Here is a 16,415-nt window from a genome sequence, read left to right on the forward strand (position 1 = left end):
TTTGACATTACCAAGTAAGACAGTAATGAATACAAAACTAGTTTTGATGTTCCGTTTATTTAACGGAACACGGTGGAAGTGTAATTTAATATAAAGCTTAGCTCTCTTAAGACTCTGAAGTGTGGTATTGTCTAACACTTAGTCAGGAAAATGAGAACTGTCTAGGGAAGTCAAAACATTATCCCTCCAGTTTGTGCTATAACACCATAACATACCCAGGTTAAGTCTGTGTATTTCAATAAAATGCACTTCCAGAGCTGATGGTGCTTAATAGTACATAGTGCATCACATACTTGTTTAGACTTTGGTCAGAGATTTGTACAATGACTGAGCTGAGCAAAGCGAAGAAACTGCCGATTGTGAGCAGAGGAGCTGATTGGATACTTTAGCGCCGTCAGTCTGTAATTCTTGTACAGGTAGGTATAAAAAACAACCGAGGTGCAGGTTGGCCAGAAACGATCAGGCACTGAATGACCGTTGGCCACTGGGCCCTGGGTGTGAGGCTCCACAGCTGAGTGATGTGGCAGTTTAAAGAGCACCTGTAGTTGTGTCTGAACGGCAGGGACAGCTGGGAAGGGTCTCTGGCTGTTTCTCTGTGAAGACTCCGCGCTGACCTGTTCCCTAATCTCCTCTTCTTCTGCCTGGCTCTCCCTTCCCCCCCACAGCTTGTTGAAACCTGTCGGGGCATCAGCTGCGTGGACTCGGTGTGCTGCTTCTCGGACGGGCAGACAGCTTGCGCACCGCTGGGGAGAGTGCTGGAGCGAGTGATGGGGAGGTGTGAGCTGTCGAGGGTCCGCAGGTGTGGAGTTTCTCTCAGTAGTCTCTGCTGCAGGCACATCTCCTATAAGCTGGAGCGCGGAGAGCCTGCAGCTGTCGATGTGTAAGATCCCCGCAGAATGCAAGGGGTTCGCCGAACTGCCGAACCCCAGGACTAAGGATTTGGGGTGTGCTGGCATTTCAAGTTTTATGGGGAAAAAATACAAGTATATAGAGAGAGAAAATATATATTTTTTAGTTTTTCTGATCCCTATGGTTCAGTATTTCGTGTGTTGTATATAATACAGGACTTCTTGGTCTGCCCGCAGGTGTCTTGATTACTGTGTCTGTATAATTCTTTAAAACAACTGTCCTCATCCCCCTCCCACTAGTAGCCCAAAACAACGCCTGCTCTCCTGAAGGCGTGGGGCTGTATCTGTGTTTATCTGTGTGGCTGAGCGGTTTTTATGTACGAGGTCTGCAAAAGGTTTGATGTTCAGCATAACTGGAAAATGATACCTTGTTAAAACGTTTTTGCTATAATTTGTCACGTTTCATATTATGAATGTCTTTTAGTGCATTTTTTTCTTTTTTTTTTCATCGCATTAAGCAAAAAACAACCTTGACTTGTATTAGAATTTAGAAGAAAATGCAGTCTTTGCAGTGCCCCTTGGTGAAGAATTTTTGAATTTGCTTTCTGTTCAAACCTTTTGTCCATCTCTCTTAGTTTCTCATGGTTAAATATGTAACATTCCTTTGCCGGGTGTTTAGATTGTGTTCTAAAGGTCGTGGCGAAGCTGACCTGTACTCTTTAAAGGTTGATCCCTTTTCACTATTCTCCTGCAATACAAACTCCAGTTTCAGAGTTTATTCTTAGCCCTTGAATTGTCAGTCATTATTTTCTGGAAAAGCAGCACACTTTGCTAATTGGACCTCTTTTCTGAAACCCTTTGTGTTAGGAAGGAGCTTCCAGGTATGATGACACTCCCTTCTTCGTAGCCCAGAAGAGACGAAACTGGAGGCTCTTTTTCCTTTAAGCAGACTAGACTGCTCTGTTTTTACTGCTGTGTGGGTCCAGGTTTGCCCTTGTTGTGGTAGGGATGGTAGCAAGAGAAATAATTACTTCCCATTTGTTTTCAAAAGGAATGTTACATCTTTAGCAGGTTTAAATTTTCTAAGTGTGAAGCCTTATGGGTGTTTTGGGCATGAGAAGACTAAATGGGGCTGTCTCTGTTACACTCTAAATCATGTGATGCGTTTTTCCAGTCTCTGTGTCCCTGCAGTGTCCGGAGGTCCAGTACTGCTATTTTTCTCTCTCTCGTTTCCTGCTTTTTGCTGACCTGTTGGTGATCATCTGTGTTTTCTTACTTTTGAGGCAACCAAATTTGCAGAACATTGTTTACTCTTTGTGTTGAAATTTAAGACTAAATTAATATTAAATACTTTCCAAAGAGGTATATTTTTCAAACATCTCGGTACTCGTGTATTTGAGTTGGTTTGGACATATGGGAATCACATACTGTTGTTACTGTATTCTGCTCTCATTCTGTATGCTTACATGCCTGCTCAACTGGTGCTGATCATGTATGATTAACTTGTATATAGAGCAGAGTTTGAAATTTGCATTGATCTTTTAATGCACTTGAACTGGCTTAAAAACAGTTCTCCGTTCTGGAGCAGGTTACCTTTGATCTTAAAACCCCAGCTCCTTTGATCTTAAAACGGTTGTCTGAACAGTAAGTGTAATAGATCACACATCTTTCCTACTGTGCCCATTCAGACTTTCTTTTCAATCTAGTCTTTTACAATCCCTGTAGACTGGGAGAAATTGACCCACTTCGTAGCCCAGAGAGTACTAAAAATATTCCAGTCCAAGCTGTGCCCACAGCGCGTTCCACATGAGTTCAGAAATGTCCAGAGCGTGGGCTGTCGCTAGTGCCTTTCCACACCGCGAACACGATGTCTCTCTGTTAAAAGGGCTATTGGAAAAGCTCTGCTAAATATAATATATATTAGGAATTTGATATGAATATAAGTACTATTTTAAATGCATGTGTGAAGACGTTGTAAAACTGAATTAGAGTAAGCCATATATTTTTCTATTTATAGAAAATGTAAATCGCTGTACAGCAATAGCCTGAATTTGTATTTTTCATTACATATATGTATATAGTGTGTCTATATATATGCATTGAAAACATACATATTCCAGGATGAAAATGTATAATGTTTTTACTTGGACCAATCACAGCTAGTACTGATGTTTATATACAGTGTATCTGAGAAAAAGCCATAGGCTGTGAAATGTCAGTCACTGCTATGATTCAATTTAAAGCTTGTGCACGGAAACCACTTGCATTTTGCATTCTCACCCCATTTTCACTTTGTGTTTGTCTTTTGGTTTGTCATTGTGTGAACAATGCATCCAGATCATCTTCCTGACTTTTCTGAAAGGTCACGAAGGCGTAAGGGTGAGAGATCACTGACAGGGCAAGGATGGATGGTAAAAGTCACACAATCTGCAGAACAGTGCAAGTATATTTAATATGCTTGTGGAATAAAAGCAAACAGATGCCCTAGGTATCCACAGAGGAGATAGTATCTCACACAACTGTCCATCTGTCTTTTCCTCAGTTGTGACAGTACAGGGGAGACTTAGGATAGGATCTCTGCTGCTTTCATTAGGGAGATATGTACAGTACCTTAAATCTAGTTTTGAGATGTTCAACCTTTTCTGTTCATTGTTGTTGCTGCTTTTAGATCGTGGAGCGACATGGATCCCGTCTATTCGAATGACCGAAGCATCTTGACTCTGTCGGCAGTGGAGGCCTCTCATTGCTAACGTACAGGGGACAGTAATGGCCGAGACACGACAGCTTGCTGTTGCCTTGTGCTTAGATCCCACCTCTTATGTCTGAGTTTTGGAAGGAGCCTTACTCCGTTATTTATGGGTCCGTCTCCCACAGGGCCTTATAGATCTTGGCCCCTAGACCAATTTTATTTTTACAATTTCAGTTATTAGGAAAAGGAAATAAAATGACACCAAAGACCAGTTTTTAACACCAGTCTATGAAATTTGTCAGAACAGAGGAAGAGCAGTATCTGTAGTTTATCCAGTGAATCTCCGAAACGGTGATGTCTGCTTTTGCTTTAGTGGCTTGCAGTGGTCCTGTGCCTTCACATGAGCTCTTTTTGACATTAGTTTAAAGGATCTATCATCTTTCCTGAGGAAAACAGGTGATCCTTTAAACCCATATTCTCAGTTTTATAAGACCTGATTTTTCAGGTGTGAAAATGTGAGAGCTGCGCTGCAGAGATTTTATAAAAGTCTGGCTCTTCCATATCTGCTTGAGCTTTTACTCAGCTTTAATGTTGTAACCTGTCTGAGAGAAAAGGAGTATTGCATGTCAGGCTTTGAACTGCTGGGAGAATATGGCTTGCACATTTTTTTTTTAATCTCTCATTGCAACACGTTATCCCCCATCAACTTTGTCATTATTTCATCCTCATTTTTTAACTAGACCACTTCTTCTCAGTGCTGTGTGCACTGTCACTGTCAGCTGTTCGAAGGGCGTGGGGTCAGTGATGGGAAGCCTATGGCTTGCTGCCGGATTGCAAGGGCAGAGCAGAAAGAGACAACCGTTTTAAACTGACTAGCAGTGAAATCATTTGTTTCTGTGTAACTGTAGTGACCAGTGAACATGAAGTGTGCAAGGAAAGACAATGTCCTGCAGTCTCTCTTTGCAGGCTGTCATTTGACAGATTCTTCTGGGAATTTTGTTTGTTTTTTTCATGGAGGAAAGTACCTCTTACCTCAACAGTATGAGCAATGAAGACTTGAAGATGCTGCTGATTAAAATTCCTTGATGTTTTTTCTTGTGACTTTTCCGGCCATAGCAATTATTTAAAAGTACGATTATGGATTAAAGGGTAAAGTCAGAAGGTGACTAGACTGTTAAAGTGATTTCAAAGGTTGTAAATTAAATCTGTATGCAGAGTACAGTACATGAAAGCAGTGGAAATTGTATTATATATTATATTTCTTAATTATTCTAATACGTTTTTAAATTAGAGTTCATTTTACAAGTACCTAAAACCAGGAATGCAGTTCAATTTGCTGACAAGTATGCCTTTTTTTAAACAACATCAAAACCTGGATCGACCTGTATTTGTGGTTACTAGTCAAACCGTTTATGTACTTTAGCAATAAGAACCCAGTAGGACCTTGGACACTGTCTGACTTGGATGTCATGTCAAACCTTTCATTTTTTCCTGTGTGTTTCTGTTGTTCTTATTAAATAAAAGACAAATGCTGTTACTTGTACACTGTTTGATTGCTTGTTTATGAGAGCCAGGTAAGTAGGAAGATGTTCTTTAGTCTTAGCTTTGTTTTTGCCTTTTTTTACATGGGAAACTGATGCTTTTGTGGGAGTGACTATAAGCTGACATACCTCCCTATCGAGCACTGTTAGAGAACAGTCCTCTCGAAGAGCAGGACATTTCCAACTCCAGCAGCAAAACGACATGGCCTTAAATCTGCTGGATGTTCACAGGTGTGCATGGAGATGTGAGAACACTCTGCCAGCCAAGCATCTGTCCACAAAATGTGAGTAACTGAACTGTCTGCTGTGAGCCTTCAGAGCACCCCACATGTGCTCAGCGGGGCTGGGAAATGTCATTCCTTTACTGTAGGCCAGTAAGTTTTTGTTCAGACATTCTACATCATACATCAGCTCTTAAACCTGTAACCCCTGTCACTTCTGGATTTTCACACAGGCTAATCACAGCATAATCATTGGTTATTTGGTCTTTCTATGCAAGACCTTTTTTTTTTTTTGCTTTCAGCTTTAAAAAGCTGAAGGACATTTGTGACTGGTATCAGCCCTGTGCTACGTTTGCTGCAAGTTTTGGGACTGCCATCATTAAGGTGTGCTAGCTGGATTTTATCTGCATTAGTGCAGAATGAAAATCCAAATCACAGTGGGTTGTCAGAGTGTCTTTTCCACCTATATCAGTTAAAGTCTTTCTTAAAAGACATTTCATCTGGAAAAAAGCAGCATACTCTTGCCTGCCAAGTTGATGAGGGAGACTGTGTAATGTGTTTTTGAGAAAAACGCACATACAGGTTGTTTTTTTTTTTTAAAACCAAGTGTCCACCTAAGTTCCCTGACAAAATTGTATGGGCTCATACAATCTGGGCTAGTTTCCATTCTATTCAGTTGAATTTCCCATTCATGAAGAAATGTTTTAGTTCTCTGTATAATCTGGTGCTTGCCGGGGCTGTTGCAACATGCATACTGTTGTGCAATAACCAGGATCCTGCTGCCTTCAGTGGTGGATGAAATGGGTTCTCAACTATACATAAAGCTCTGTAAGAGAAGTTGCTCTCTGTTCTGATAGAAGAGCAACACTGCCTTTTTTTATAGCAAACTGTCACCCTGTAACTCACAACTGACAACCCACTGGAGCTCAGCAGGTGTAAGACTGGCCAGTAGCTGGATGGAGACTCCTGGGAAAGCTAAGGCTGCTGCTGGAAGAGGTTAGTGGGGGCAGTAGTGATAGGGACACTATTCTGTAAAAAAAAAAAAGGTACTGTCCTTCAAAACAAAACTGAGGTCCTGACTCCCCCTAGTCAGAAAAAAAATCCCAGGGTGTTTCTCGAAAAGAGTAGAGTATTACCCTGGCGTCCTGGCCAAATTTTCTCCAGGCCTTTATCAATCATGGCACATTAATAATCCCCATCTCTGAACCACTGAGAGCTGGTGTGTGGGGAGTGTACTGGTGCATCATCCAGGTGGGGCTGCACACTGCTGGTGGTGGAGGGGATCCCCATTACCTGTAAGGCACTTTGAGTGGAATGTCCAGAAAATAGCACCATATAAGTGTAAGGAATTATTTTACAGCAGTAATGCATTTTGTAACATCATGGGACCTGTTATTTTTAAACAAAAAAATAATTTTGATGACATGCTATTGGCCTCCTGGATAACAGTGGCAAACTAATATCCATTTATACTGGACCAAGAAATCTTTACAATCGCTCATTGCCCTCTTCAGAAGCCTAGCTCTTCCAGGTCCATTTTTCAAGCCTGGTGAAAATTAGAAATAAAGTGTCTGAAATCGGGTGTGCTGTGACAAGTGGCACAGTCAATGGTTTCTGATGAGATGAAGCAACTCTGTTCACTGAGACAAGCTCAGAGTTCAGACTGAGAGCAGTTCAATAATTCATAAGGGTGCAGAGGTGTGTGTCATACAACATTTCTATTAATGGGGGTGTGACTGGGCCTGGAAATGGTTGGGAAACAGTGCAATACAGAGTGAAGGCCTGGTTTGCTACTACTTTACAATCCTCCATACCACTGATTTAGGCCATTCCCCCTAGTAACTGGAACACACTTCTACTATGGAACAGAATATTTTCACATATATTGGTACGGGACTGTAAATAAAGATCAAACTAATCAGACCAATGATAGTTCTAAAAACTGCAGAAAGAAATGCAGGTCTTCACCACCATTTCATGGAAAAATCCTCTCTTGTGTCTTATTCTGTCAGTGTGCAAACAACACTGGCCTTTCATTTCAACCATCCTGAACCTAATACAAAAATACTGCAGTTTGTTTACACATATATTGTGCATATATTTAAACAGACCCTAACACAAAAATGCAAAGATAACTGCAATTCACAAAAACCAAATATGGGGTTTTTCACATTTTCAGTCTTATCTGCTGACATCACAAAATTAAGTTTTTTTTTAATAAAACAGGTGTCTTAAGTTACATCTACCAGACTATTCAATCTATATCAGTCTTTTAATTTAGCATTTTTTGGAAGAACAGGCTTTTGTTTAAAATAATTGATTACATATATCATTCTGGATTACATCTGTACAAGAATTTTGTTCCATAACCATAATTACACCACACTATAATCCAGTCTATCAAAATCTTGGTGACTGCATTTTAACAAGTCCCTCAGAAGGTTCTACAATACTCTGTCAGAAGCATAATGAACTTAAAGACTCGTCAAATTGAAATGTGCTATTACTAAAAGCACTTTGATATGTGCAAAGTGATCAGTACTTTATAAAGAAGAAAGGTGGATAGATGAAAATATTACTCACCAAAGAATAGTTAAATCCCTTCACATTTTTTTAAACATGTTCCTGACAAAAACCCACCAACTGTGTCACAGGCACAGGCACTCCATGACATTCGAGTAAGACCAAGGGTTCACCTGCTCAGCAAAGACATTTCAAGCTTCAATCAATTTATTTTATAATTACATAGTAATTATAACAATGCAGTACCACTCTGAATTTTCGTGAATGCTTGGAGGACTTTACATTTTGATGAGCACAGGCAGCATGAACATGGTTTCTGTCCGTCAACCAGCACTTCTGAACTGCCTTCCCCACCTCAACAGAAAAAAAATGTGATTTTACAAATGCCAGTACAAAAACTTTACTTAAAAAGGTATAAATAAAATCAAAGTGAATTCCACAGTCCTTCTGCAACATAGGAAAAAAAAGTTGAATCCCCATATCCTTTCTGCTGCTGGTTAGTAAAGCACTATCTGAATAAGCCTTCATAGTCATGTGTCTTTTCATGGATGTGAATTTTACATTATTTTTCCAATAACTTGACATTAAGATAATGCAGCACAAAAGAAAAAAAAACATTTGAACATTTTTTCTTATGTTTTCTTTCAATACAGCCTTTCCCAATTTATTACAGCAGAGAGTATCCATTTAACCTTTATGCATATTTTATACAAGTCCACATTAATTTACACTATTTAGGTGGTTACACTTGAAGATAGACAGCAGTAACATTGCCCAAGAAAGTGGAAAAAGGATGCTCTGTGCAGGTTGGAAACTTCCTTTTGCATCTTTCCGGTTAAGAATTCCTGCCATTACACGTGAAAACTTGGTACATTTCCAACTGTTCCCCACCTCACAAGTCTTGTACTGCTTTTATAATTCATTTCTGTTATAAATAAGTGTAGAAAAGAACCTTAAAAAGCATCATATCAATCTGGACTGTTTTGGCTTTCATCTTATAAGCGAACATTATCTCCTTCTTACGTCCCATGAAGATTTTTTCAAGAGTGACAACAGGAATGACAGTTATCTAAATAAAGTTTCTCACCATTCAAAAAATAATGATCGGCAATCTGAAGAGAATCATTGCTGTCTTGGCTCATATACAAAGATGAAGTCTGAAAGGTTTACTCAGAGGACAGATCTGTTAGTCAGGCTACTACATCTTTATAAACCTTCAAGATTAAGTATCTTCTCGAAGTGTTACTTTCACAATACTGTTCAATTCAACGGATGGAGTTTCAATTTCCTGTGAGAGGAACTGTGTCATTAGACCTAGCAGCAGACACTTATCAAAACAGTATTGACCATTTTCTTTTGCAAAAAGAATTCTCTAAAAGGTAAAAATTTGTACACACCAAATAGGGTTAAACAAATTAAAACACATATTAGCCTGAATTACATGAAGCCTTTACAGACAATCTCACAAGTGGCAGACGAGCACAAATTATCAACGCTGGTATAATAAGCAACAAGTGGCCACTGATCATTTTATATATGCCTAATTAATGCAATCATTATCTACACAAAATCATAGTTTCTGCCCTATCGGAATAACCTGATATTCCTTTAAAAATTGTTAGAATAAACAATTTGTACTGGTCTGTCACTGAAAATTTTATTAAAATAAGAAATGAAGGAAAAGCCAAAGATCTAATGCTTTGAAGAGCATTAAAAGGAAGATGTACGTGACATTCGATAATAGAACCTCGTTTTCTGATTTGAAGACAGAATTGTGCTTCATGTATATAACTGATGCTTCAAACAAACAGCACAGACCTAAGACTGGTAAAAGAATATTAAGGATAGCCCAGAAGAGTGGACAAACTCCAGCTGGCTGTAATAAATACAAAAGGAGGCCCATACTAAAGATAGAAGCCCAAACCACCATCAGATGACTGATAAGATATGCTTTTTTGAATGTCTCTTGCATCTCAACCCTCAGAATGGAACAGAAGGATTGATCTTCAGCAAAGTCCAGTCATCAGCGCTTTGTTGACTGCAAGTTTCAGGTGTGACTTGACTTGTACAAAATATGTACATTCTGGAGGAGGTTTTCACTAGACGGCACTAGACCGTTGTACTTCTCGTGCCAATCTGTGGTCGAGCAAACTCCACAAAGTCATCAATAAGGACTGGCCACGCACCTACAAAACAGCAGAAATCAAAGCCAAGAATAGTAAAGCCCATGGCTTCTTAGCTTTAATTACAATTCATCATTGTATATGAACAAACAGAAAGCAACAGATCAACCTCCTCAATAACACTACCCAACAGTTCTGTAGGTTCTTTCATTACCAGATCTTTTTAGAAGATCTTTAAATGTATATTTTACAAATAGGGTGGAAGTGTGTCCCTTCTGTTGAAGTCAAAGAAGACCTATCTTTTAAAAAACATTCTTCCTACTAGCTCTGCAACTCAAGCCTCTAATTTAAAATAGAAAACTTGACTTCTCCTTATAATAAGTCTGTTGCACTTAGTAACGATTAGAAGAGTCAGATGATATATACCTTCCTCATCATAATTTGACATGTCATCAGCTATCATTGTGCTGAAATCTAAGAGTAGGTTCCAGGTGTCTTTCGGTATTGACCTTTTATGATGTTCCTAAAGGACAAAAAGAAAAAGAGTGAGCAAACAAAATTTCTGCATCGTAGCATCTGTGCTGCATCACAGATCTGCTTGATCCCTGTTTTTCTGAAGATCAGAACGAGACTGCAGAAGAGTCTCCTCTGAAGCCAGCACTGGCACAGCTGGCAGTGCAGCAGGTGACCCCATCTCTGGGAGAGGAGACGCTGGCATCAGGGACACACTTCAGAGCGAAGAGTAAAACACTCGCCGGAGGGCATGAGTAGTAGCTGGAAGAGCGTTTAAAACCAAGAACAGGAGGCACACAGGGGGATGTGGAAGTGACCTTTCTTATGTTCTTAGTCATAAGGCCACAGTGTCAGCCCTCTCTATCAGGCAACTTGACACTCAGGAGGAAACCACAAGGGGAGTCCTACTCAAGTTACAGTACACTACAACTCAAGCAATTAAAAATCAAGACTGGAACAAATAAAGAATCGACAAGATCAAACTGAAGACCAGGTTTATTTAGGACAGAAAACGAGGCGTGCCTGTACCCCTCCCTCTCTGCGAGGGTCTGTAAAAACTACCTGACCCAGCTCTGGCAGCAGATTACCTGTAATCCACCAAAAAGTGGTTGGAAGAGATCCTGGGGGTTAATCAGAACAGCAAAGAAGACCTCTGGATGGAACACAAGCTGCTCTAACATTAGTATCAACAATAAAACTGGGCACGTTATTTACACAAGATCAGTTTTAAACATGAAGAATAACTTACCAATAAAAACTTGTTCCACAGATCTAAGAATTTGAATCTTCCTTGAAGTACTAAATTCCAATATGCAATTGCCATTTCTAAATCTGTGAGGAATAAATTCAAAAACAAATATTTTACCTCAGGTACTATACTTCTGGAAGCTAATGCCAAAAAAGCATTAAAAAAAATAAAAAATCAAGGTTCATACATACCTAAACCTTTCTGCCCAGGGTTCTTTGCAAAGTTAAATGTAAACTGATAAAAATCCTTAAATTTCCCTTGGTCTTTTAACTCTTGTTCCATTTTTGGCAGCTGTGCTTTTAGTTTTTCTATACTGTCACACCTTGGACAAAACACAAGATTTTTCATCAGTAACAATTGCAGCAAAAGGTTCTAAAACCACAGATTTAAAAAAAACAGTTTGTAGAGGGGAAAAAAAAACATCCAGGAAACAAAATGTAAAGTACAGCCACATGGCTCCCAGCTCCACCCACTTCTATAAGTACAAAACAAATTCACCTGAAGTGAGTAGAGATTAGAATCTCTGACAACATCACTGCCAGGTTCCCTGAGCCCATAAACAAGCCTGATGCTCTGCTCACCTAGAATTCCCACATCGCTACACTGATGCACAAATGACACACAGATCTGGGGTTACATGGATTTTAAACACAGGTGCCCAACAAAATCACACACTTCTGAACTTAAGTATGGGTCAAAGTATCTAAATAATCCTTCAATATTAAACGTTACACACGGTCAAAATAGGGACAACCAGGCTGGCATCACGACCTCCCAGAGCCTTAACACTACCCTGGCAGCCCTGACACACAGACCTGGTCAGCCTCTGGACACACAGCTGTTAGCTGGCCAAGGCTGACCAGTCACCGCTGTCACCAGTTATAGTATTAGAAGACGGTTCTACTTAAGTGTCCTATTAATAGTGTCTACTAAGCAAATATTATTATACAGAAGGAAGGTTACAAAGGAGCTGGGGCTTATTGATGTGAGGATCTCATCTAGCTGTTTCATGAAAGACATCAGGGTACAGTCTCTGAAGCCATGGCTAAGTAGCTTGTTCCTGACCCCCACAACCCTTTGTGTAAGGTAGTTTTTATCAACAATTACTAGAAACTATTTTTACTAACAGACTTACAAGAAGACCACAGCCGTGGGAAGACATTAGTAATGTTCTATTACAGTGTCATCACTGTGAGGTTATGCATCACTGGATGTTTCGCACTTTAATTATGTGGAATTTGCTTAGCGGACACCCTAATCACACTGGCACTGGCTTGTAAGAAAAGAAACACTGTTGGCCGAAGGACTCTCAGTGCATCCCTGTGCAGTCTGAAGAAATCCCTGCCCACATCATCGCACTCTCAGAGCCCCACTGGCTGGCATGAGCAGGCCAACATCCTCACTCTTTCACCCAGTCTTTGGTCTCAGGTCTGATGGGAGCGAGACAGCGCCCAGTGGTGAATGAAAACTCCACACTGCTCTCTGTGCCACCCTAGATGTTCCCTGGCCACAGAAGAGGACGATTGCATCTCTAAACTGTCATCCTAGTGTGCATATCCTTTTCACTGAGAGCCGGTCTGCATTCTGCTACCAGGTGGATCCTGGTGACTATCTACCTGTCAGGACCAGCTTGTGGCTCACAGAGCCAGTTTCCAGGTCTCTCTGCGCTAGTGTGCAGCTTGTGGGAGCAGAACATCTCACTCTCAGGGCACCATCCCTCACAGACAGGCCACTGTCATCCATGCCCACAGCAAACAGGTGATCTTCATGACTGAAGCAGGGTGTGGTGACATCTTTCACTGATCTCGTGTTCAATACAGTTATGTTTTATTGAATGCCTGTTTGCACAGAATGTTCAACAATACATTCATGCAAATTTAACTCAACACACACATCCAGCTCTGAGCACTTAACTATTTGTAGGAACCCATATGATTGTTATTCCAAGAAACTATCCAATTCAACAACCTGCTCTCCACGTAAAATGGAAATGACATCATGTGACCAAACTTAAGACTGCTGTGTTATCCTTGTGTGTCGGTATACGTACACAGAACAGTTTAAGTCAGGCTCAATTGAATTACAGGAGACCCAGGGGTCACACCTTATAACCCTTCTGCTCCTCGATTTATAGATTTTGACAAAAACACAGAAATCCATCTTTAAACCATAAACGTTTGTGGTGGGCCATCGCACCAAAAATCTCAATACCCCACCCACCCCCCTCGAGGACCGGGAGTGTCTGTATATCTTTAGCTTACCCTTGCTCAGTCATACCGTCCATAAACTCCTGTTTTGAGAACTCGCACTGCGTTGCTGCTCTGAATTTCCAAGCAATAACCAGCACACTTATACTAGCAGGATCAAGTCCAAGATCGTCACAGAACTGCTGTATGCCATCTATACCGATCTTGTTATCATCTTGAGGATCTGAGGAAAGAAAAAGAACAGGTCCAGATGGAGTGCTCTTCAACAAAAGGAGAAGAGTGTTTTTCCTGTTACAGCTGCATGCCAGCTCATTCTTCGAGAGGGTGCAGTGAACACCTCATTTCATTTCACATAATTTCTGGCCCATCAAGAGCCCACTGAAGGTGCGGTGGTCTTCCTCACTCATGGCAAAAGAAAGGAATTCTGACAAACCGACAGCATCTGAAACATCAGTGCAAGACAGCAGTACCAGCGACTCTTCAAAACATGGCAGAGCCTGCTGCTCTCAGAGGACAGCTACCACAGCAAATGATTTTTAGTCACGTGTCCGAACAGCGAAACCATATATTTAGGACAAGTCCTAATCTCCCTGCACCAGGGGAGTTAACAGGTGATTCATGCTGCACTTTTCCTTTAGACACTTGCTTACTTCAGGAAACAAAGCTGAAGGGCTTTGTGGAGATGAATGGTGCCCAGGGTACTTCTGACCACTGTGACTCATATCTTCTCTCCTTGTGACATTACACACCTCTTAGGAGTTACATGAGACTCCTAACAAAAGCTGAAAGGGGCTGGTGTTGTGTAACATATACCTGCTTATTCCTTATTTTAGTGCAGCTCTGGAACAAGCATTGCTCTGACTGCCCAGCTTTCAGAAAGTCACTTTGCCAGTGATATAAGGATGTGAAATAAGAGCTTCAGAATGTTTTAAAGGCTTTCCAGAATGTCTGGCCATGAATGTGAGGAAGAGGATGTTACATGCTTACCTCTGTACCTGTTGTAGAGCTGCTCTAACTTTTTCCTGTCCAAAACCCCCTTTAGGCTCTCGCGGATGTAAAGTTCTGGGTTTTGGAAAAAATTGTCAGTAGCAACGTCCAATTTCCAGTCATTCTGTGATAAGCAGCTCACTGCAGTCTTCTCACTGGATTGGGTGAAGATCATGAACTGACGAACTTTATCCTTCTGTGAGGACTTCAGCTTGTTCTGGGGGAGATAACCAGCACATTACTGCCAGCACAGCCTGCTCATTGCAATCATTCTGAGTGTCTGCTCCGTTTTTCATTGTGTCTCTCTACATAAAATAGAGATGTTTGAAAGAGATGCACTGGTACAAAGCAAAGAGGGACTTCCAAAGCTTTTTGCTGCCTCAATATCACAACTTGTTCCTGATCGACACCTAGCCTGATCTGGCAGGACTCTTCCACCATCCCATCCGGAGAAATCAGACTTTTAATCGGAGGAACTACACAACGTGGCCCCGCAGCGAGCTGCTGTCGGCTCGCTAGCGACAGTGTGGAAAGCGAGAGGCTGAGGCGACCAGGAGAGGAGACAACAAATCTGAAGACAAACACCGCCGCACCTGCGCCGGTACCCCCAACCACTTCACCGGCGTTTACACTTGAGCCACCCGTCAACAGCCTGCTTCGCTATAGCCAGGGAATTACTTAAAATGCATCTTATGCAGGCGAAGGGACCTTGTTTTCTTTCTTTCTTGTACCTTGTGCTGTAACCTGCCAACGGTCGGAGCCCCTGCAGCTGCCGACATAGAGGCTGTGCAGCACTTCCGTGATGCCGGGGCGCTCCGTCGGCGTGCAGCCGGTAAAACAGCTCTTCCCCCGGTCTCACCTTCCGCAACACTACCGCCGGCCCCGCCGGTGGATTAGAGTCTGCCCGACGGACCAGTCCTGCTTCCCCGGGTTTGTTCAAGCGTGCGATTTGTTTCCTCTCACCTCCAGCGGTTTACGATACTGGGCAAGCATCTCCTCGCACAGCGGAGAGCAAAAATACAAATCCAGAGCCACGAACTACAGGCGTCAGTAAAATAAATTATGTCACAAAGGTGAGAGGCTTTCGTCCCATTGCCTTCTTACAACAATATCTGTCAAAAACAGAGAAGGACCTGCCTCCGTGCATTATATCCCGGTACTACAGCCTCCGCGCACCCGGGCCCTGATCATCCACGGGCCTCGAGTGGGCTCCACTGCCGGGCCTGTCTCTTCGCCGGGCGGTGGAGCAGCCCTCCCCGCGCCGAGCCGGCGTCTCCGGCTTCCCCGGGCTGCACCAACAATGAATTGAAACCGGTACAGGAGGAAACCCCTAACCTCCCCACTCTCTCTCTCCCTCCTGCCCCCCGACCCAAAACCAGCCGCCCGAGCCCGCAATACCGCGCAGGGGACACGGCCCGCGTTGGGACTGGTGGGAAAGCAGATCAAGGAAGCGAGCCCGCAAACAAAACACAACAAAGTGGAATCGCACTCACCATGTTTGTAACTGACAGGCTCCCTCTGTCCCTCTCTCTCCCTCTCTCTGGCTCCCACTGCTGCTTCCTGCTCATGCGCACTGCCGCACCGTGCGCTCCGGCTCCTGGCCCAGCGTCAGAGCGGCCCTCCTGCACACGCCCGGGGCCGCACCGAGCCTCACACGGGGCAGGACCAGCAAGTCCCCCCACACACTAAAGACAGGAGGGCTTCATAGAAACACATCATGCAGGTCGGCAGTGAACTGAATTCCGTTACTTTGAAATAACAAAGAAGACCTTACAGGAAAATACCCCCTTTATATTATAAACGTGTTCTTCTAAAATAGTTTTTTTTTTCTTTTCTCTTAATTGAAGGAATGAATTAACGTATCTTGTTAACGACCTGCCTCCGCCCATTATATCCTGGTACTACAGCCTCTGCCCTGATCATCCACGGGCCTCGAGTGGGCTCCACTGCCGGGCCTGTCTCTCCGCCGGGCGGTGGACCAGCCCACCCCGCGCCGAGCCGGCGTCCCCGGCTTC

The 16,415-nt window shown here is 42.3% G+C and overlaps 2 protein-coding genes across 13 annotated transcripts in view; one reads left to right on the forward strand and one right to left on the reverse strand.

The window, feature by feature from the left end:
* atp11b (ATPase phospholipid transporting 11B) overlaps positions 1-5,080 on the forward strand; it is a 42,121-nt gene extending 37,041 nt beyond the window's left edge. For 2 of the 11 annotated variants that reach the window (XM_015360761.2, XM_015360764.2), the window contains 2 exons: positions 666-799; positions 3,517-5,080. In XM_015360761.2, coding sequence (XP_015216247.1) covers positions 666-799; positions 3,517-3,598 — 216 coding nt within the window. In that variant the 3' untranslated portion in view covers positions 3,599-5,080. Of the gene's footprint in view, positions 1-665 lie in introns of all 11 variants that reach the window. The other 9 variants (XM_015360774.2, XM_015360776.2, XM_015360760.2 and 6 more) reach the window with 7 other exon arrangements.
* Positions 5,081-8,011: 2,931 nt separating this feature from the next.
* Positions 8,012-16,007, reverse strand: dcun1d1 (DCN1, defective in cullin neddylation 1, domain containing 1 (S. cerevisiae)). Of its 2 annotated transcripts, none has more exons than XM_015360906.2 (7): positions 15,894-16,007; positions 14,401-14,617; positions 13,468-13,636; positions 11,398-11,528; positions 11,207-11,289; positions 10,372-10,468; positions 8,012-8,176 (listed from the first exon to the last, which is right to left on the reverse strand). In XM_015360906.2, the coding sequence occupies exons 1-7, from the start codon at positions 15,966-15,968 to the stop codon at positions 8,052-8,054; spliced, it is 897 nt and encodes a 298-aa protein (XP_015216392.1). In that variant the 5' UTR covers positions 15,969-16,007; the 3' UTR covers positions 8,012-8,051. The 2 variants fall into 2 exon arrangements, with proteins under 2 accessions (XP_015216392.1, XP_006637456.2); XM_006637393.3 differs by having other exon boundaries at positions 8,012-10,008; positions 15,894-15,998.
* Between the last annotated feature and the right edge of the window lie 408 nt (positions 16,008-16,415).

This window comes from Lepisosteus oculatus, chromosome 13, assembly GCF_040954835.1.
Source record: "Lepisosteus oculatus isolate fLepOcu1 chromosome 13, fLepOcu1.hap2, whole genome shotgun sequence".
NCBI classification, from domain to species: Eukaryota; Metazoa; Chordata; class Actinopteri; order Semionotiformes; family Lepisosteidae; genus Lepisosteus; species Lepisosteus oculatus.

Bases quoted from the DNA above. Each gene is read 5' to 3' on its own strand.
- dcun1d1 (XM_015360906.2), bottom strand. From the start codon at position 15,968: ATGAGCAGGAAGCAGCAGTGGGAGCCAGAGAGAGGGAGAGAGAGGGAC. The intron at 11,290-11,397 runs GTATGTATGAAC...TATTCCTCACAG, and splicing joins CCCTGGGCAGAAAGGTTTAG to ATTTAGAAATGGCAATTGCA. The intron at 10,469-11,206 runs GTAAGTTATTCT...TTTGTCCTTTAG, and splicing joins TGTGGAACAAGTTTTTATTG to GAACATCATAAAAGGTCAAT.